This window comes from Sciurus vulgaris, assembly GCF_902686455.1.
Source record: "Sciurus vulgaris genome assembly, chromosome: 16".
Taxonomy (NCBI): Eukaryota; Metazoa; Chordata; class Mammalia; order Rodentia; family Sciuridae; genus Sciurus; species Sciurus vulgaris.
In genome coordinates, this window is record NC_136477.1 from 23,786,675 (window position 1) to 23,808,847 (window position 22,173).

Consider the following 22,173-nt stretch of genomic DNA (forward strand, 5'->3'; position numbering starts at 1 on the left):
ACAAAGGTTTCATATGGGAAACTAAACTGGTTATTGCCATTTCATCTGAATCCTCTAGGGGCTACTTCTACTGTGCAAGATACCTGGTGCTCTGAGTCAAAACAAATACTAAGCAGATGATTAAATTAAAGTCCAGACCTTCACATCTACAGCCCCTTTTTTGATAAATTCTACTAATCTGCAGATTATTCTCAGGAGGTAAGAGGTTATAATAAGACCCTTTGCCAACACAGGGTCACACGGTATTTTCTTACTGAATCCACTAAATTTTTTCTCCGAAGGGGCAGCACATGCCCTTCTAGAGTAAATGCCCCTTCCCATCTTGGCACAACCACTGTCGTATTAGCCAGAGCAACAGAAGCCTTACAGCTTTTGCCTTCTTCTGCAAGTCAACGATCTGTGACAGTAGGTGCGTGATCTCCTCTTGCTGACGGGCGGCATCTTCGGTCTTCTTGGCCAGCTCCTCTGAGATACTGGCAATCTGCACATTGGCATCCCCTTCCACAGAGAAATGACAATCACAAGAGTAAGACAGAAAACTACACATGCAGACCAGAGAGAATGATTTCCTGGTGGTTCGCACCTGAAAACACATCTTCTATGGGGAGGAGTGCAGAGGGTGCATGAAGAAGGGACTCAGGAGGGACTGTGTTCTTCCATGGTGAAGCAAAATGGTTCTTGGGGCTCAGTCAGTCATGAGAAGGAACGTGTTTTCCCATGGGCTGTCATCCTGGCTCAGTGTAGGGGCCTAACCCACTGATCAAGGCTGTCTACCCAGAGTCAGTCAGGCACGCTCTAGGAGTGAGCCAGGAGGGGATACTCCAAACATGGGGGCATCTGGCCAAAGCCCAACATTCCTCACATGAACAGATCCATCTCATGAACAGGAAGCCCTGAGGCATGCACCTTGTTCTAGAAAGCCCAGCTCCTGATGCACAGTATAATTCCCTTTGGTTTTCATTCCTACTCAGACATAACCCATTTTACAAGACTTGAACATAGGGTGTGGTTCATTTGTTTAGTATTTTGCTGAAATGCGAAAGATTCTGTTTGCCTTTTTATCTTACCTTACAAACTTACAACAGAGAAAATGGTGTGGGGAGTACTTATTTGCAAAACTGAGAACGGGGGCCTCAATTCTCACAGATCAAATTACTAATAAGCAGTTTTTTTTTCACATCCTCAACCCAGATTTCTGGTATCTGGGCCTAACTTAGGCATTCAATAATTCCAAGAATCCAACAGAAAGCCAAAATTAAAATTAAATATCCATCTTGGCAAGAAACTGAGATAATATATAGCTATGGCCTAGAACCCAATTCATAAATGGGGAGTGGGTACCACACAAGGTCAGGTCTAGTGTTAAGAAAAATGCTACTGATCTCAGGCTGGCAGGGAGCCTGCACTTCATCAAGGGTGATAAAAAGCCACTGGGTCATGACAGATGCAAGAACGTAGGAGTGGGTGGGGGAGTGGGGAGAGTGGGCAGGGGACATACTCAGCTCCTTCACGCAGTCGTTGACCAGCTGCTGCTCCTTCTCTTCGTAGGTGATGGTCTCTGTCTTTAGCTGGCAGGCCTGCAGACAAGGTTCGGGTCAGGGTCCAGCACTCAGATTGGTCTGTGACTTGCCATGCAGGTGAGGGCAAGGCATGGATCAGGGACAAACACGAGTCTGGGAAGTGCCGGTCAGTGTCTTCTCACCTATCATCAGTTACAGCCTCTAGTACAAAACACTCCCTACTTATTTAAAGGGACACTTTTCAAGGCAGAAAACTAAAAAGCATGTACCACTAGAGGGCGCCACACAAAGCAAGGCATCCAAGGGCCACACAGGCCAGGCTCTATAAGATTCTGAAGCTGGATATGCCTGTTCATTTGTCTGCCCAGCTCATAGTGCTCATTGTGGCTTTCACAGTACCTAAGACTCTGCACTGCCTATGGCAGGCATCTGGATAACCACAGGGCTGGGGGATAGCTCAGAAGTAGAGTGTTTGCCTAATATGCATAAGGCCCTGGGTTCAATCCCCAGTACCCTCCCACCCACAGACACACACAACCACACACACACACACAAAGCCATCCTAAGGATAAGGATAACCACACAAGAATAAAAAACATTTACCATATCACTATTATGTGCCAGATACTAAACTATGAGGTTCCGAGTTGAAGTTAAACCTGCTATGTTCAGCACATGTCCCAGGACCCAGACACCCTGCTCTGGGAAGACAGAGATCTGAAGGCCCAATGGAAATGATGCATATGGAGAAAAGGTGTCTCAGAGCCCTCCCATCTTGGCCGTGGACAAAGAACAAAGCAGGACACCGGGAATCTATAAATGGGATCAGATCCCCTCACTGACTCCAGGGAAGATTCTGACAGAGAGTGGGATTGCTGGGTATCCATTGCTGTGGCATCTCCTGAGGCCTGAAAGGGTAGCACTAGACTCAGAATGGGAAATGCTGGGCCTGTATCTTGGCTCAGTCACTGGTTGGCAGAACACACTTGGGCAACCTTCTTGGCCACTCTGGGTTATGTTTCTCATTAGGAAGTGCAAGGTTAGAAAAGGTAAGGTCTCCAAGAATAGGGTGTGCAGAAGAGCATCTTTTCAGGCACAGCTAGAGGTTCTTTGCAAGGTGCAGCAAGTTCAAGGTGACAGTCTGCCCCACTGAAGAGGCTTATAGGAGCCTAGGGCCTGCTTAGGTGGGTACACAGCCTGAACCTGATATCATCCCTCTGGTTAGAGAAAACAAACCCACTACCAATTCAGACAAACAGTACTAAATTTTTATGCATTTACATTTTTAGAGACGGGCAGTAGATGAAGAGGAAAAGTGTGGGCTGAGAGTCACAGAAATGTCCAAATCCTGGCTTTGTCATTTATTAACTTGCAGGACCCTGGGAGAGCAAAACACCTAGCAGCCTGGGGCCTGGTTTTCTCACTGTAAATGAGAATTAAGGTAACCAACTTGCAGCCTTGTTGTAGAAGATTAAAAATTATAATAATAACATAGGCAAAGGGCAAGCATAGTATCTTGCCAATAAAGGGAACACTCTAATGCAAGAGTTTCCAAGTTGTTTCAGCTCAACCTTTCTAAATTAACTGTTCAAGGAATATGTCTCCAAACTCTGGGCCACTGTTTCCTTGGAGCCAATCTGAATGCAGTAATATGAAAATGGTTTCACCCCCACTCTCCAGGTCATTTCCTCCATGCTGAGACCAGAGCTGAAGAACACTATGGAAAGATCCCACAGTGAAGGAGGAGGGGTCTGCACCTCCTCTCAGTTCACATGCTGCAGGATTCCAAGCAGCTGGGGAGGCAGGGTGAGACCTGTCTGCTGAGCACACTCAGCAAGTCACAGACAGTGTACTCTGAGGGTGGCACTGTAATTGTGGCTATTCTTGCCAGATAAAACAAACAGGGCCAGGGGCCACCACCCTTCCAGTGGGGACAAGGACAGGGAGGGAAAGCACTTCACCTCAGATCGAAGTACAACGTTCTCCTCTTCCAGGTCCTTCAGCTTCTTTTGAAGAGAATCCAAATGAAAGTAATTCTGGACTGAGGAGGACGACTCATTCCTCTTCAGCCTGCAAAAAGAAAGCATGCTCACCATCTGGGGAGAGCAACGTCTCCTCCACCACCTGGCCATCCCACCTGGAGACCCAGAAGGGCTGCCTCAAAGAAAGTTTGTGAGGCTTGCAACCAGACTGCTCCCTAATGCCCGGGAAAGCAGCACCCCTGTGTACTGGCTCCCCTGACCCTCTGTCCAAAATTTGCAGAATTACCTCAGAATTCAGAGAAATGGAATCTATATAAAGCCAACACAACTCTAGGATGGCTTGAGGTTTATTTAATACCTAGGATGCACTTCTATGTTCTAAGAACTGCTTTATGTTAATACTTTGCACGTATTAACTCAATGCTAGAACTCTATGACTTAAGTGCTATTAATAGCTCCATTTTTACTAATGAGGAAACAGCACAAAGAAATTAAGTAACATGGTCAGAGTGCGCAGCGTAAGCCACAGAGCTGAGACTGAACCCAGGCTCTAGAGTTCCCCAAGGGGCTCTGCTGACTCTCAGAACAGCCCTCATACCTTCTGTTCCAGGGACCTGCCATGGCCCTCTGGCTTCAGAACCCCATGATCCTTCAACAGCAAAGCCCACCCTGTACATTTGCTACCTATTAAGATGCCACGGCAAACCAACTGACCTGAGAAATAAGCAATAAGACCCAGTAAGAGGAAAACTCAAAACCTGCCTTTCTATGTCCCACGAAAACAGTATGATCAGTCCATCTGAGGCACTTAGAGATGTTTATTTTGGAGAAGGTTGACCTGCACTGCTGGGGGAGGTGACCCTGCCTGGGTGACTCCAGTGACGTCGGCAGTGGCCTGTGCTCTGGTCTCCAGAAACACAGCCCACAGGTGACTTACGGGGTTGAGCAGACAGACTCCGGCTCGCTCTCCTCCGCAGCACTGGTGTAGAACTGGAGCAGCTCGTCCTTCATGGACAGCTCATGGCGGAGCTGAGAAACCTGCACGGACGAGAGCCAGGCCCGCCTGCTTTCTAAAAGGTGACAATGTCCTCCTTGGACTCAAACACTCACCTCTTAAAGACAAATTCCCCATTGAAAGTGAAGGCACTAACGGGTTATGTGCTACTCAACAATAGGGTTTCCAAGAGTTGAGTTTGATCCCATTTAAGAAAAACAGAATCCATTCATTTAAGGCAGAAACCTCTGTTCTAACAGGAAAGGGACATGAAGGCTCTAGAATGATGGTCAGGGACATGAGACTACTTATGGGCTTTGGAAGCAGCTTGATGACCAGCTGCACATACTACCAAACGAAAGAAGAGGCCATTCACTTCTGCCAGAACCAAACCCAACTCAGAATAGGAGCGTGGAGGTGAAAGCCTGGGTGGGCTGCCAGAAGCAGCTAGTCGACCCTACCTGGAAGCCCACACAGCCCCACCTGGTGACTGATACACCTTCATGGGGCTCCCAGTCACACTTGGTCAGACCTTGTTCTGTGCGCAACAATCACCAGACAGAAATTTCAGCTATAGGAGGAAAAGAACAACTATCAGGAACTGACCATACTGACTCACTGCTATGGTGGTTTTGCAAATCATGACGATTTATTTTAGGTTTTAAAAGAAACCAACTTCTGCTATAAAACTCTTCCTTTGCCTTCCCAATATTGCCTTCCCAATATTTACTAAATATGGAACTGGCACTAAAAAGAGTAGTGTAACCCTGTTTTCTTTCTTGTTTAGAATTTGATTTGAGGTCTATGGTTTAGTCCAACTTTCCTACCCAACAGAGGGAGTGAATTGTATCTTCCAAGGAGAAGCCTGCTACATGGGAACATGCTATAATTTGTAAATTCAAAGATTTTCCAAGGTGGAGGGGACAAAAGGTTTCCAATCCTAGAGAGTAGGATATTCTTTGTGTATAGTGAGAAGTCACAGGCAAGAATGGTAATGTGATGTACTGGTTCCTGAGTGGCATGTCCCTCTGCCCGGAAGGGGTGAGGTGGCTACTAGGCAAAAGGATCACAAGTTCAATCCCAGCCTGGTCAACTGAATGAGACAAAATAAAAAAATAAAAAGGGATAGAGATATATAGCTCAGTGGTAAAGTGCCCCTGGATTCAATCCCTAGTACCACAAAAAAGACAGTCTAAAAACTACAGAAGCATAGAAGCAGCCCAAGGGTTCATCAAAGGATAAATGGATAAAAAAAATGAGGTATATTTACACAGTGGAGTCTCATTCAGTTATGAAAAGGAATGAAATTATGTCATTTGCAGGAAAATGGATGGAACATGTTAAATGAAATAAGCCAAACTCAGAAGGTCAAGGCTGCATGTTTTCTTTCACATGTGGAAGCTAGAGAGGAAAAAAGAAAAGAAAGTAGAGAGCAATCTCATGCAGCTATCTAAGAGAGATCAGTAGAGTAGAGGGTAAGGGACCAGGGGGAGGAAGAAGGGGAGGGAAAAGGGAAATACTGGAAATTGATATTGTCCAAATTATATTGTTATATTGTATACATGTAAGAATATGTAACAAAAAAATCCCACCATTATGTACAACTGTAATGCACCAATAAAAAAATGGAAGATTATAATAAGGGCTGAGAAGGGGCCCAGGTTAACCCCCATGCTTTCTTCATGGTCACCTGAGAGAAAGGACTTCAGGTCATGATGCTGGTGGCAGGGAGGACAGGGGTCAACTTTATTTCTCCTAGAACACAACAGTATTCTACTTCACTATCTTTAAAGACAGCCTGAGATTAAATCTTTTCTTATAGCGTGACAACTCTACTTCATCTAATTAAAATCATCATTAAACCCAGACAGTGACAGGTTGAAAATGGCTTCAGGGAGAAAAAAAAAATCTGATTACATCTTAGGGACATGAGTAAGGACATCCACTCCCAAGAAGAAAGTTCCTGACAGAAAAATAAGAGAGATGAAACCAGAAGGAAGAGAGTCTTCATGGTCAAAATTCACTGTGGAAATGAGGTGACAGGAAAGAAGTCACCCCGTTGGGCCTGGCTCTCAGCTTCCCCTCCCATCCCAGCAGCTCTGGCTGACCCCATGGCCCGCCTCCTCCTGGCCACAGCACATTGTTTCAGAAAACAGGCATCGTTCTCCTCATCCTCTTAGGGTAAGTCTACATTTCATGCCTTTCCTGTTGCCAGTGAGTCATCATCCAACATGGGCAACATGAAAATAACAGGGTTTCTTCCATGAAAACAACAGGCTACTTTTGTTTTGTTTTTGTTTTTGTTTTTCCGATACACATGAAATTACATTACAAGGATGGATGCCAGTCACCACCTTCCCCTGCAGCAGGAGCTGGCCTCCCTGCAGGGTCCTTCTCCAGCTCAGCGACCCTCACTGTTGTGTTGGCCTGTGTGGCTTCTGCCAAGCATGGAGCAGCTCCGTGGTTGGAGTCTGGACTTTGAGAGGGTGAGGACTGTGGTGGTCCCTGATGCCCAACCTGCCCATGTGACAGGGTGCTACGGGTCAACTGATGACCGTGCCTACCCTGAGAGACTCGTCCATGATGTCTGAGAAAAGGAAAGACGTGCCTAGAGTGGCCCAGAGGGCAGAAAGGGGAAAAGGCCCTGGCCCAAGCACCTGCCCGTGAGGAGCGTGCCCCAGGACCCGGGAGACTGACCAGGAGAAACCTGGGAGTCCATAGGCCTGGGGGACCTGAGGGCGGAGTACACCTTGTCTGAGTCCAGCTCTGGGTCCTCCTGGCAGCAGAGGTGGCAGAGGAAAAACTTGGGCTCCCAGCCTAGAGTCTGTCTGGTGTTCACTAAGATCCCAAGAAGGCTGGGTGCAAACTTGCTCTAGAAACCATTGACTGGGTAGCTTTTGGGGAGATTATTCCCGGAAACTAAAAGGCTATTGCTAACTCTCTGAAGCCTGGAATGAACCCTCCCCTCTCGGTTGGCTACTCTGCCTGAGCAGCCATCGATTGGGCTCACAACGAGGCCAGTGTTGCCAAGGCAGACGTGGCGGATGACTTTGAAAAGAAGTTTAATGCCCTGAAGGTTCCTATGCCAGAGGACAAATATACTGGGCAGGCCAGGACTGAAGAATAGGAGAAATGGCTGGAGAAAATGAAGAACATAATTCCATTTGATCAGATGACCATTAAGGACTTCAGTGAAGTCTTCCCAGAAACCAAATTAGACAAGAAGGAGTATCCCTATTGGTCTCACCAGTCCATTGAGAATTTATAGACATTAAATGCAGGAAAAAGCCTCTGCCCTTGCATTACAAGCTTTGGACCTTAAAAATAATTATTATTTAAAAAAAAAAAAAAAAAGGAAAGAACTTCAGGACACCAGCTTCCAGCCTCCAGGAGGCCACTTCTGAACAGGAGCCCTGCTTTGGGTCTGGTAGCTCATGCAGGAGGGCTTCTTCAACCCATCTCCCTCCACCTCGCTTCTCACCTCCTCCCTGATGTGTTCGACTTGCTCCTCCAGCAGCTCATTCCTCTCCGTTAGGGTCTTGTTCTTCTTCAACAATGACTGGCCGATGCGTGCAGCCAACTCCAAATCCCGCTCTTTCTACAAAAGTCCAGAGGGAGAACAGGGATTCAAAAAAACTCACATGTCCTGGAGGAGCCAATAGGGCTCCATGTCAAGTGATGAAAACAAGGGCATCCAGAAATAACAAGAATTAATACTTCACCATCTGTGTCAGCATTTGATGCCTGTTAAAGAGGAGTAAACTCTGCCCACATGTGTGTGAGAGCTACCCAGACATCAAGCAACCAAAGGCAAGCCTGAAGATCGGATGAAAACAAATCTTTGCTCCCACAGGGGGAATAATGCTTCCCAAAACACTTCTTCACAACTGCTTTTGGTGTTCATGCAATCATTGATAAAGCTTCTCTCTACCTGCCACTGGGCTGCTGTACTGCCAGGCTCAGCACGTGGAAACCGCCAATAATTCTTTGTAAAATGAATAAAGAAGTTCTAAAATGCTCCCACAATGCAGTTGAGATCTGGCACAGGTAGGGTGGCCTCTTTACCATTTACCAGGTTGGAACATGCTGAGTTCCTTATTTTTGCCTCATATGAAACGAAAACGTTTAAAGTCACTCTGAGACACAACTACATCCGTTTTGTTTGCTGTTTCGTGTTTTGCTTAGGAGAAGATACGTAGGCTTTATTAAAAACAAACAACGATCTTCCAGAATGCAGAGATGATGCACAGAATCGCCCTACTTCAGAGGTATTGTGTTCAGACACAGAATTTTCTGATCGTTCAGTCAGTGACCTCAATTAGAGAGAGCCACACATGGTAGAAAATCCTGTTTGGCATATAAAGACACGGCTGTCTATGTGAGAAGAAAGATGCCCCAGATGGTGGACAGATGCCATCCCTGAGTTCACACTTATGATCCCCACAGCATCCATCCTTGCCACTATGGTAACTCCTCTTGCCCACTGCTAGGTGGTAGTGGGTGGGAGGGTTGGCGAGGTGAGGGGGGTTCTGGGAAACCACATCACAGTAGCAGTCCATGCTAATTACTCTGTTTGCCAGTATTTTGAAAGCATGGGAACATGTAGTTTGGAGTAGAGAAAAGAAAGCTGGAGAGGAGTCCCTAGTTTCTGATCTAATACGCACTATTACCCACCAACGTGGCCTGAGGCAAATGGTTTTGGTTTCACCAGCATCAGGTCCACTGTGGATTACTTTTTCCAAATCACATCTTATAACCCCTAGGTGGGTTGAGAAATCATTTGAGTCATCATTCAGTAACCAGCATTTTGTTTTGAATTAAAAGCAACAGCACAAAACTGAAAATATCAGCGTGCCTGCACATGATAAGGGCACTATTTCATGTTTAAATGTGTGTTTATTGCATATTTACCTCTGTGAGTACTGGGGCACAACCTGAGACAATCCTTTTCTCTTTTCTTTGGTCCTGGGGATGGAACCCAGGGCTTCGTGCATGCTAAGCACTCACTCTACCACTGAGCCATGCCCTGGTCCCTAAACTGTGTTTCTTACAGCAGGCACTGGTCATCAGTTCAAGTGCTCTAGGTGAGCCGTCCTAAGCTGAGTACAACAGTCTGAACAGCCCAGGAGCCCAATCCCCTTGTCTGTTAAATGGTGGGTAGAGCCAGGGGCAGGCTAACTTACAGAGCTTTGAAAAAAATCTAGCTTTATGACTGAGTTGTATGACCAAAGGAACAAGCAGCTTTTATTTCTAATGTCTTACATAGCCACCAGTTTACTGTGTGCGGCAATATTGTGCCCACTTTGCAAACTATGGGGGTTTCACTGAATCCTAAGCATGGCCCCTGGAATCGCAGTACAGTTCAGGAAGACTCAATCAGCGTAACTTGGCTCCCTCTTGGGGTCCCCACTGTGCCAGAATCCAGCTGGGTATCACAGCAAGGGAGCTGGAAATGCACTCTAACCATTCCTACAACTGACACTTCCCCACTGTTCCCTTACCACCTAGAGACTCGGCACATGTGGAAAGGATTCATCCATGCAGCCAAGGGGACACCACGGCTCTGCCCAATGCTCATCTCTGTGCATCTGTCCCTGCTGGCCACAGCATCTACCAGGAAGGTTCCTCACCTCACATCCCTTTGTCAATTCTCAGACTCAACAGTTGTGTTTATTTGGTACCCAAGGAAAAGAATTCAAAGAACTGTGTATGAGGGAACCTGCGTGGTATTCAAGCGTCTCGGCACCTAGTCCAAGTAGTTTCAGACCTCTCGCACTCAGCTAAAACTGCAGTACCAAGGACACTTCTCTGTGGAAGCAAGGTCTCCATAAATCTAACTCAAGTCTATTAAATTTCCCTGCTAGAACAAGCTCTTCGACTGAGTGCCCAATAGTGCTTAATTAACGTCCATCAGCTCACTCTCCGGCTCCCTGTTCCACACTGCTTTCCAGGATGCCGAGTTCCAGCAAGCATAGACTCTTTGCACACACCTTAGCCACATTTTGTCTGCTCATTTCCCTGCAGACAAATCAAGTAAAATTACAATGCTGAAGGCGGGTTAGGCAAGGCACTGCCAGGGCACCTGAAGAAGGAGGGACAGCTTCCCAGGGCAATGAGGGCCAGCACCTAAGAGCAATGGGGACAGGCAGAGTGGGGAAAAAAAAAAAAAAAAGTGGAGTGGCCAGCTCAACAGGAAGGCCTTTGCCCTACGATCACACCTCCAACCCCAGCCCTGGGGCCTCCTGCCTCTCCTGGCTCTATGGAGGGCGGGTGGCCGCACACAGGAAAGCTTATCTCTATAGTCATTATAAAGAACATTCTCTGCTGGTTAAAATAAAAGAGGAAGTTATAGTACAAATATTTATGGATGAAATGAAAAACACTTACAAAGTTACTATAGCATCTCTAGTCTTTTTGCTCTAGTTTTACTAAGGCATCAGGCTGGTTGAGTTTCCTTGGAGAGAATTATAAGAATTAAAAAAAAAAAAAAGCTCCCATTTCTTACTACCAACTAACATATGACAAATGTTTGCTTCTAAATTCAGGAAAGCAGCTAGGAAATGACCATTGGGTTAAACTACGATAAGAGGAATAAGAGACTACAAATAATTTAGGCTCCTGGAAATAATAAGTTATTAAGAAAATCTAGTCCTCTTAACCGTGTGGGAAATGAGGCAAGGTGGCGCTCTCCCTCCCATTGGCTACGCTTTGCTGTGTTTTGCTTTTGAAGACTGCAGCTTGGACTCAGCCTTTGGTCTTGTAAAGAAACCCTGCGCTGACGCTGAAGGTGTGCCCACTAGAGAAGGAACGGCCTGCCTCCCACGCTTAGCAGCTGACTCATCCCATTCACCAATTTTAGGATAAAAGCATGACTAAGGGGACTGTGGAACCTCTCTCTCAGAACTGGGGAGGAGGCGAGCTCTGCCCAAAGGTATATTCCCGACAGCAGGGAACCAGGGCAAGCTGCAGCATCCTCTTCCCCTTAAACCAGGAGCACACCATCTACACTCAAGGGCTATGCTTCAGCATCCTGTCAAGTTCCCAGCACCAGCCTGCATGTGGCTGGTATGCAAACCAACACAAAGGAGCAGAGGAAAGAGCCAAAGGCCAGTAAAAAGCACAGCACCGTGCAACTGTCACATGACTAGTGCAGCTAGACTTTAACCCAACTGCTTCCAGAGAAAGGCAGTCAATTCAGCTGGGATTCTTATCAGGGCAAGAACAAAATGGTGTTGCTATATATAAAACACGGAGATAAAAACATGATAACCCTTTAAAAATAAAACAAGGCACAACAAAAAGCCATGTGAAAAACTGCCCTACCAATATTCTTTCCAGCAACTCAATTTAAAAAAAAAAAAAAAAAAGAGACTATATACTCTTTATACAGCAAACTTTTCATCAGGAAATAAACTGGGGGGAAGTGGATTATTGATACCTACTATCTACATAAAAATAACTTGTGTTCTTGGCTCCTTTGAAATGGTCCTTATGCTGGCTCTACTTCCTTGTGGCCAAGGAGCTGCTTCCCTCCTCCATTTCTTTCCACCATGATGTTCTGCCTCACTAGGGCCCAGAGCAACAGAGTCAGCCATCTATGGACTGACACCTCTGATACCAGGAGCCCCCACTAAACTTTTCCTCCTTCTCCTCCCCCTCAAGAAAAAGAGATAAAGAAAGAAAAAAGAAAAAAAAAAAAAAAAAGTGGTCCTTGAATGTCCTAGCAGAGAGCAGGGCCATGCCCTGTGGAGCATATACCTACACAGCATTGCCAACTCAGACGAGCCACATCAAGGACCGTGGCAATGCACATCTAGGGGTGGTAGTACACACCCAGGGGCTGCAGTGCCCAGGTCACATTTCCTGAGTGAAAATGTCCCAATGGCAACTGTATTAACAAAGACTACATGGGACAGCAAACACAACTCTCAAGAGCAACAGTCCCATGCACGGGGGCTAAGGGCCAGGACTGGGAATCTGCCAAGTAATCTTGGTACCTGTCCCATCAGATTCAGGTTCCTTCTATGTAAAATGGGGGAAACAGCAGTATTGACTTCTGAGAGCTACTACAGAATTAATGAGATGGCTTGTAGACAACACTCAGCTCTCAGTTTGGGTTTATCCCAAATAGTAAGCATGATAAGAGACAGATATTTTATCAAAGATCTATTACATCTAAGGTTTAAAGTCAGTGGGGTCAACCATGCAAGCCTGCCACATGCCCAATGCTCACCATCAAGATGGCTGCCACTGGATGCCCCAAACAGCAGAAGGTCAGGGCCCCACAATGCTTTCCCCAATGCCCAGTTACATAGAAGCAAACTCTGACATCATTTATATAGAGCTGAGAAGTTTGCAACTTCCCCTTCAGGAGAATGAGACAGGAGTATGTTGCAGGGCAGGTGTGAGGAGGCTGGTTGTGCAGAAGGGAGAAACACAGGAAGACAGAGACATGAAAACAGGTGAACAAAGGGCCCTTGCAAAAGCCTTGGGTCCCACCACTGCTGCCCAGGTCCCACCCAGGTTTCAACCTTGTCTTCCCAGAGCCTCAAAATGGTAACAACGATTTCTGTTTCCAATGTTTTTCTACTCTCTTCCCAGGGAAGGTGCGAATGAACACTCAGAAGCCCGAAGTCATTCTAGAGTCTAGAGCAGGAACACAGGGCTAAAAGCTAGCACCTGTCCACTGAAGGCTGGATTTAGAGGTGGTGGGGTAGTTTGGGCACTCAGCAAATATTAGCTAAGACCCTACCGGCTCCAGCCCAGGCGAGGCCTAAGGACACACATCACACTCCTGTTTCTGAGGCCTTCGGATCTCAATTCTCACCTGCCAATGGAACACTCAGAAGAAACTGAGAATCAGTCCTCACTTAGTTGCCTGATCCTAAGCAACTTTCCTGGATTATTCTTGCCACACTTATTTTACTTCTTCCCATGGTGACACTGTAATATCACACTAGCCTGATATAAGCAAAAATTTAAAATACATTGGGAAGACAGGGTAATGATGTATTTTTCTGACATTTGTGGATAGATTTAAAATATATTTTAGCAGTGCTCAAATCTTAAACTGGGTATTCTAGCAAGTATTTGAATGCTAACATATTTTATGTCAATGATATGTTCCTTTAAAAACCTAAAATACCTGCTAAAAACTGCAGCTACCAAGGTCACCTACATAAGTGCTAATTCAAAAAGTAAAGCCATTAAATTATACCCCAAGGAGACCCAATCTCTGAGACTCCTCACTGACACAGACAGTAAGCTTTGCACTAATCAATATAAATTATAACTGATCAATTATAAGCAACCCTTTTTGCCTTCCCCTGAATACTTACCTCCTCAAGAAGTCGAGTAACAGCATCTATGTCATTGTATGTCTTAGTCATCTGGCCAACTCTTTCAGCACATAAAACTGTAAGAAACAGAAGTCACAGTGAGACTGTGGCACCACAACCCCACCCAACAAATGGTACATCTAAAACGGTGGCCCTAAAGTTTTCTCTGCCTATTAGGCACAAAGGGTCGTAGGTTTTGCTGGGTTCAACCCACACTGTACTCAGCACCCCTGGGGTTCCATGTCCCAGGTCCAGTGGGGAGGCTCAGGTTTGTGTGAGGGAGAGTGCCACTGAGTCCCTGTGAAGCCCTGATATTGCATGTGTGCTCCTCCTCAAGGTGAGGTCTGATGGTCTGGCCTCATACAAACTCGGCAAACTGAAGAGAATATGGAGGGGGTCAGCAGCACAGCCCCCATGAGTGAATTTCCAGATAGACCCACAGGATCCAGAATCTACTGACTGCACAGATTCACATGGACAGAGCAGGAGCTTTCAGGAAGCAGCTATTAGTTTAATTACTGAACACAATCTTAACTGGTAATTTCATAATGGTACAGGCCCCTCCTTCCCAAATGACCTCAATTCTAAGGCTATGCAACCAGCATTCATACCAGGAAACTAGGGTGATACATACATAGAAGATGGATCGATTGATCGATCAATAGATAGATAGATAGATAGCTATAGAGAGATAGAGATATATATAGAGAGAAAGAGATTTTTTTAAAAAATCTGCACCAAAATCACTACTACTATTGCTGCTACTGCTACACACACACACACACACACACACACACACACAGTGTGGTTTCATTACACAAACACTTTACTGTGGCCCTAGAGGCTGCTCAAAGCTGCTTTAGGACCATGTGTCTTTGTTCTCCTTTTATTGAAGGAAAGAGTTGTGAAAGGAAAGAAGGCCTTAGTCTGCCAAAAATTCTCAGGGTTGTTTTATTTTAAATCAGTGGCAAGGAATTGATTTGTAGTTCAACAAACAGAGAAGGTAGCACAGGTTTTCCTCTGCAGGGGAAAGAGTGAATGTAAATGGATTCAGGACCAAAGTGCCAATTTTTTGAACCCTGTCACTTTGGTGCTTAATAAAACTTCTTAGTAATGCTTTGTAACTAAGACACTGGAGAATAATTCTGTTAAGAGTGAATGCTTTCATAGTGGTCCACATTCGGTAACAGCTCAAGAAAGGCATTTGGGAATTGAAGTGTATTAGTAACTCATATTCAGTGGCCTTACTAATGGCAAACTGCAACTGGAATTCAATAGGTCTGTAAATATTTTATTAAATGCAAGCAGAGATCATCCTAGAGAATGAGCTCAGAGAAATCTGAGCTGTCGGAATGATTTTCTAGCTTAAGGAGGAGGCTTGAAATCTGGTCCTGAATCTGAAACCTACAAGACTGAGCCCCCAAGCCAGGAGCCTGGCCCTCTGCCTCCTGCCCTCCATTCAGCACTTCCATGGCAGGATCCCCCCTGACTGCTACAGGGAAGCTCACTGCCTGAACCACTTCCCTTCCCCTTGCCTCAGACACAGTAGCCAGGTAAGGAATGGCAAAGGACATTTATAAGAGTGGGTTAAAACCAGACTCTAATTTGATGCAGATGAAGTCCAGTTCAAATTGCCCTAGATAGTCCATCAGCTCCAGGGCACAAGAAATCCTTTTGTGAAGATTCCTACACCACCACCAGGAATTAGTTTTCCTCCTGCTTAGCTGTCATGTCCTTCTAGAACAAGATTCAGCTGCTATTTCTCTAGCATTCCATTATCCGGAGATTACACTTAAAATTTTAAAGCTAAGTTTGTGAACCAAGATCACTGTAGTTACTCATAGTCAGTCACATGTAACCACGTGTAGTTATAAGAAATACCACAAGGGATCCTGCATTCCCCTGAGTCAGTTTCCCTCAGTGGTAATGAAGCCAGAATTGGTAACAGGTAGTTAGTGTAGAAATAGGGGATCGGGTCAAATCGAGGAAATGGCCATAAAATCATCTACCTCTGGAAGTTGGAGACTGCCCCTGGAAGAATGGAATGTCAAGGATCTCCGGAGCCCATTGATTACCAAATTTACCTGCCTTTATCAAGAACTGTAGGCAAGAAGCTGCTAATTAATGCCCCCTGGGCCCTTGCCTGCCTGAATCACCTTGTCCCTCCCCCTGCCCATGGCTTCTCACTTAATGCAAAACCAGGCCTAGTCACTAGGCAGGAAGGAGAGATAAGGGGGGAGAGAACTGGAGAACAAAAGAGAATTTAACCTATAAAAGATGTAGGGTGCCTCACTTCTTGGGACTTTTGAACATCAGCCATGGCCCCCTTCTCCCTGCTGGGAGAAGTCTGTATTATTAGCTTTAAATAAAACCTGCTTAATATGCTTGCCTTGGCGTGCTTCTCTAGTGTTCAATCTTCAACATTAGAAGGAGCAGAACTCGTCACCGGTAAACGGCGGTATCAGTAACATTCTGCAAAATTATCACATGATACTACAAAGGGAATACTAACATTGATACAATCATGAATCTTACTCAGATTTCCCCAGTTATGTGTGTGTGTGTGTGTGTGTGTGTGTGTGTGTGTGTGTGTGTGTGTGCGCTCGCGCGCACAAGCAAGTGCACCTATGTCTGACCAGATGTACATAAAACTGTACATTCTCCAGCCTGTGCAGGTTTACATAACCACCACCGCAAGAATCCCTTGCACAAAGATAATTTCAAAAAGCTTTAAAATACCTTAGCAATTTAACCCAACAAAATGCACAGGTACACCAATGGTCTTCCTAGCATCATTTTATCAGATACCCACTGTCACAACACATGTAGTGAAAGGTGGCTAGGGGTGCCCCTTCACACCCCAGATGGCACAGCTACAGCTGAGGGGGGACAGGGCACAGGGGCCCCCATAAGTGCCAAGACCTTTGACTGAATCTAAAGTCAGAGGTGTACATGAAAACCTGCCTATTGCAAGCCAAGTACAACTGGAATATTATTCCAGTTATGGTTTTAAAAATACATATTATACCAATGGGGGGAGAGATGTACAAATTTATAGTACTCAGAAAAAAATTAAGGATGGTCACAAAAAATTGAACAGTTGGATAGGATCACAAATTTTAGTGTTGTGTGTGTGTGTGTGTATGTGTGTGCTTTAAAAAATATATAATAACCATGGCAGGGGGAATTATCCAAAATACTTTTCAGGAATATATACAGTCAACCACAGTATAAGGTCCTAGGATAGTCTGTGAGTTTAATTTTAAGAGAAATTTATACCAGCAGCAACAGAACATTTTTAAAAAATTTGACAGATAATAAATGTACACTTTCCTGGGGTGCAGTGTGATGTTTGGTACCTACCTTCCTACAGGGTATGTGGGTCAACTCAAAGTGCTCAGGTTATCCATCACCAGAGCAGAATCCACTGAGCACACGTCTGTGACCAGGGATATTCACAACCCTCTGTGGGGATTCTCTCGTAATCCTCAGAGCAATACCAGGCAGGCCGGGCACTTGTGCTAACACCATTTTACAAGTGAGAAACTGTGGCCCAGAGACAGTAAATAACTTGCCCAATGCCACACAGCTAGCAAATAGCAAATGCACAAGAACAGCATCCCAGCAGGGGCGGCTAACACCTACAGTGCCCCAATGCCGTGACTAGGGATGTGATATTCCTTCTCATTGAACCTTCACAGCAACCCTGCAGAGCAGGCGCTGTGACAGCAATGAGTTCGCAGATGAGAAAGCCTAGGCTCTGAGATGTCGAGAACCCAGACTTAAGCACCCAACTCAGGTCACAGAGAATAAGGCTGCACTGCAGGGACTGATCTTAGGCCAGTCTGGCTCCTGGACTAAAACAGGAAGCCATAAAGGACACAAGAACAAGGCCAGGGCTGGAACCAGTCAGCAGGGCTCGCTCGGGATGTGTGTGAACAGAGCAAGAAGCACTGGTGGTACTGGAGGGAGAAAGAGTCTTGACTTTGAGGTGTAAGGTTTTCACAGGAGACAAGGCCACGAGGCCTGGGCAGGCCTCTTAATAGCTGGGTCTTGGGTTTCCTCTTCCAAGAAGTGAGGGGGTAGGGCTGAGACCAATGAGGCTGGGAAAACAATAAACCACGCCATTAGAGCATAAGATAAGCACAGGCTGTGCTTTTCAAGTACTGACTTTCTAGACACTCTATCTACAACAAAGTGTGGCCAAGTTTCTCTCTCTGAAGGAATAGTGTTTCAAATGGAAGCTCCATTTCTGACCCAGGGAGTGCTACCGAAAAAACTCACTTCCACCAAAAAAAAAAAAAAAAAAAAAAAAAAAAAAGTAAAGGAACAACTACAAACCTCTATAATAACTTAATACACAAACGTTAAGGTCCAAATCCCAGAATAAGAAGTTAAACGTATCCTGCCTAGATCATCAAGTAGATACACAATATACTTACGTAGCCTCTAGCACTAGTGAACTAACCCTAAACAGCATCCATTATCATTACCAGGCTCTGTGCCCAAAGAGACAGGTCACCTGCCCTCCTGGGGTGCAAGGGAAACAGAGCAGCCAGGAACAAGTGGCTGAGGGTTCGAGGTCTGGCAAGTCCCTTTACAGAGCTTGAACATTTGTCATGGGATAACGGAAAGTCACTACAGGGTTTTTCAAAGGGAAAGTGTCAATGTGAGGTTTGTATTTTAGAAAACATTTTGGTTTGAGTGTGAAGCCAGGAGGAGGAGATGCAAGGCAACTTGGAGTGACTAGTGTCCAGGCTGCTGGACTAGTCCAGGCAAGTCCTGTCTGGCAGCGGAATAGAGAAGCAGGTTCTTTCCCTGAGATATTTGTGAGATCAGATAAAGCAAGAGGTAAATGACAAAGTACAGGATCTGCACCTCTCGCTAGACGAAGGGGACAGGAAGTCTGTCTGATGTCCCCTTTTGAGATGGGCACATGACAAGTCAGAAGCAAGATGGGGCTGCCCAGTGAAATCAAGGGCACTGAGACAGTCACATCACTGTGGGAAGATGTGCCAGGCATAGGCCTCACCACAACCCACAGTGGCAGGACCCCTCCCCTCCTCCCGCCAGCATCACGACTGGGTGCTGGAAGGGCTCCTTTCCAGTTGGCAGAATCTACTTTGAAATGAGGCAAGAACCAAGTGCTCATTCTTGGGAAGGCAGACAGAGGGAGGGAGACGTGTGATTGGGCTATCACAGCTAACTGGTTGGGGTGGGGGGCCCAGTTCTGAGGGGCATTTTAGTTCAACAATCAGTAGTGCAACTTGGATACAAGTTGCCCCAAACGAATTTGAGAATAGATGCTGGTGCCCATTTTCCAACTTCCACTCGCTGGCATGAGATGATAGCCAAAAAATTTCTTAAATACCTACGTGTACAGGCCCCTGAGTAGAAACAAGTCCCTGCTCAAGGCCAAGGAGCCCCGGCCGATAAGAAGCTCAGGAGTGACTGGGAGTGAGGGCCCGGGTGCAAACCCCACAAGAGAAGGAGACAGCAGTGATGGGGGGACACTGGGGTGCAGGGCAGGAGCCGTGGAAGGGCTATCTGCAGTAGCCAGAGCTGATACCCAAGCAGGGGACTTCACGGCTCCATCCCAGCAACCTGCTCTCCTAAGGAACCGCAGCTCCATGTCACGTGTCACATTAACAGGCCGGATAAGCCCCCTTGATGCTTCGACCCTACCTGTGGTCTTTAAGAAATCAGAGTTGAAGACCTCACTCCTCGTTCACTCATCACCTCCTTTTAAAACTTTTTTATTTGTTCTAATTAGTTATACTCTCATCATCTCTTAAGCTAATTCAGATAACGTTTCTCCTCTTGATGTCAGTGTGACGCATCTATATATTTTTAAGTGAATAAGTCCATAATTTACACAGCCAATCCATTCATAAATGTATATGTGTGTGTGTTTGAGTATAAAAATAAAAACATCTCTGACCCTGACTGTCTCCTTCTAACTCAAAGACCCGGCAACCATACCCACAAATATTCCTGACGGCCCATATGTTTACATTTGGGGTTGTTTGTGTTCTACTTGGCTTATAGGTCATTTCTTTAATTAAAAGAGGATTTTTCCATTTGTTTTTTAGAATCCAAGTTCTATCCAATTTTCCCTTTGATCATCTGCACCTTAGAATTTGTTTCATTTTATTATATTTTAATTTTTATTATAAAAACTACATGCATATTGAATAAACTTTCAAAACAGACATATGCCTCTAGGATTTCTGATATGCCCAGACCAGGCAGAGCTGGTAATTAGGTGTCAGAAAAATGAGTGGCCCACAAGTCAGTGGATGAGCCCTCTTTCAATCTGACCAGCAGCAGTTTTCAAAATGAAAGAGCATCATTTCTTGTGGCCTTGGACCCTCCAGGAAGGAAACTTAATACTTATTGTCTGTCCTTATTGTCACAGGTGGAGGGTGGAGGTGCAGAACCTGACAGCCACAGCTAAAAAGCTTCCCTTTACTGAGTCACCACTCATGTCAAGTTTCCAGGCATTACAAAATAGATGTCCTTTAAAGTCTTGTCTACGTGCTTTTACATTTAACTAGTTCCCGTTCTGCTTTCAAGTTTTCCCCAGCTCTGCCACTTCCTGCAAGCAGCAGCTTCAACACAGAGGACATACAGAGGCCATCGGTACCTGGCCCATCCACCCTTCCCACCTCACCAACCCTCACGCCCATTCTTTTCCATAGCTCAGCCAGGTCTGGTGAGGCCACCCTCAGGTGTCTGGCCTGGCACTAGTATGACTGCTACTTCCTTCTATAGGGACAGTCTTTCTCCCACTTCTCCATCAGGGAATTTCCTGTTCTTCCCATGACCTAGCAAGAAGGAAAGTACCTTTCCCAGTCTCCAAGTCTCAGTTATTCTAGCTGTTTCGTACCTGGTTTTTTTTTTTTTTTTTTTTTTTTTTGGTTTTTTTGGTTTTTTTGTTTTAACTGGGGATTGAAACCAAGAATGTCCTACCACTGAGCTAATCCCCAACCCTTTTGTGCTAAATTTTATCTTCAGGCATGCTGTTGCTGAGTATATCAGGTTGGACTTGATCTTGAGATCCTCCTGCCTCAGCCTCTCAAGTAGCTGACTGAACTGCCCAGTTTAAATGAGTGAGTTTTACAGTGTGTCAATTATACCTCAATATTTTAGGTAACCAAATAACATGCAAACAAGCATGTCTAAACCACACCGTATTCCAACCACTTCCCTTTGACAACATAAAAACATTCTTTTATTACCTCAGCCCCTGACTAAGTCTTACTTGGGCCACAATAGTGCTGTTGGACAAACTGTTTAGGAATAACAAATCCTCCATTAAGGAATCAACACAGATATTCATTTTGAAACAGGCACACAGCTCATAATAAAAAAAAAAGGGGGGGGTGACAGAGGGGGAGTGGGATCTGTTTTACTTGCAAAAAACAGCTCATTCCTAACCATCCCTCCAGAGACAGGTGAAAATATCTTAGAATACATCTTGTCACCCCAAGATGTGTGCTATTGAGTCTTTCCCCTGCCCCAAGGCTTCCTGCAAAAAAAGAACCCAACTGGAAAAGGACAATCAAGCTCAGGTCCAATGTGACATAAAAAGATGAAGAAAAGAGGAAGTTGCTAAGAAGGATGCATCACAGGATGCCTCCCTAAGCACCTGTGGTATTAGCAGCCAGTAGAGTGCTGCCACCCGTCCCCACCTCAGGTGGCTCTGCCTGTTGGCTTCCAAGCAAAGGCACCAAAGGTCTCTGGGGCAATGGTGCTGGCAGAGGCCAATCCAGAGCAGACTCATCCAAACAGCAGTCTATATGGCCATCACCCACACATGTGTAGTGCCCCACCCCTGCATCAGGAGGCAAGAGCAAAGCACCACTTGCCAAAAGCAGAGAGCAACATGGTACAACTCTGGCTTCGTCTTACTGCTTGGTGGGTGCCCTTATTAACTGAAGTTGTAGCATGCAATTTCACTGGTTCACTTTCCTCAGCCTTGGTATCTGAGAGCAGGGTACCAAAGCAAGCTGTCTAAAAGGCAGAGAGGAATAAATGAAATGACTAGTACCGAACATCTGCATCATGCCACTGCTGCCCTGGGTATTTTATAAGTACTACTTAAGACCAGACCAACTCCACAACTCAAGTATGATTACCCATTAAACAAAACAGAGAGACCAAGTGGCTAGTTCAAGGACAGATGGGACATAATTATATACTTCTAGGTTTGCTAGATTCTATAATCATCGACCCTGGCCCAGACTGAAACACCCAGTGTTGACCTATGGTAGCCATTTATCGTGGAGATATTAAACGAGGTGACAGTCAAATGGCTCACCCTGAACACAAGCCAT

The 22,173-nt window shown here is 45.5% G+C and overlaps 1 protein-coding gene and 1 pseudogene across 12 annotated transcripts in view; one reads left to right on the forward strand and one right to left on the reverse strand.

Moving 5' to 3' along the window:
- The window catches only part of TRAK1 (trafficking kinesin protein 1), a 109,788-nt gene that overhangs the window by 29,817 nt on the left and 57,798 nt on the right, over window positions 1-22,173 (reverse strand). For all 11 annotated transcript variants that reach the window (XM_079114124.1, XM_079114123.1, XM_079114126.1 and 8 more), the window contains 6 exons: window positions 13,835-13,911; window positions 7,978-8,094; window positions 4,440-4,540; window positions 3,482-3,590; window positions 1,499-1,577; window positions 368-498 (listed from right to left, as the gene is read on the reverse strand). In XM_079114124.1, the coding sequence (XP_078970250.1) occupies window positions 368-498; window positions 1,499-1,577; window positions 3,482-3,590; window positions 4,440-4,540; window positions 7,978-8,094; window positions 13,835-13,885 (588 nt within the window). In that variant the 5' untranslated portion in view covers window positions 13,886-13,911. The remainder of the gene's footprint in view (window positions 1-367; window positions 499-1,498; window positions 1,578-3,481; window positions 3,591-4,439; window positions 4,541-7,977; window positions 8,095-13,834; window positions 13,912-22,173) is intronic.
- Window positions 6,944-7,971, forward strand: LOC306646421 (ATP synthase subunit d, mitochondrial-like; annotated as a pseudogene). The gene is made up of 2 exons: window positions 6,944-7,052; window positions 7,340-7,971. The product of its transcript is annotated as an ATP synthase subunit d, mitochondrial-like (transcript).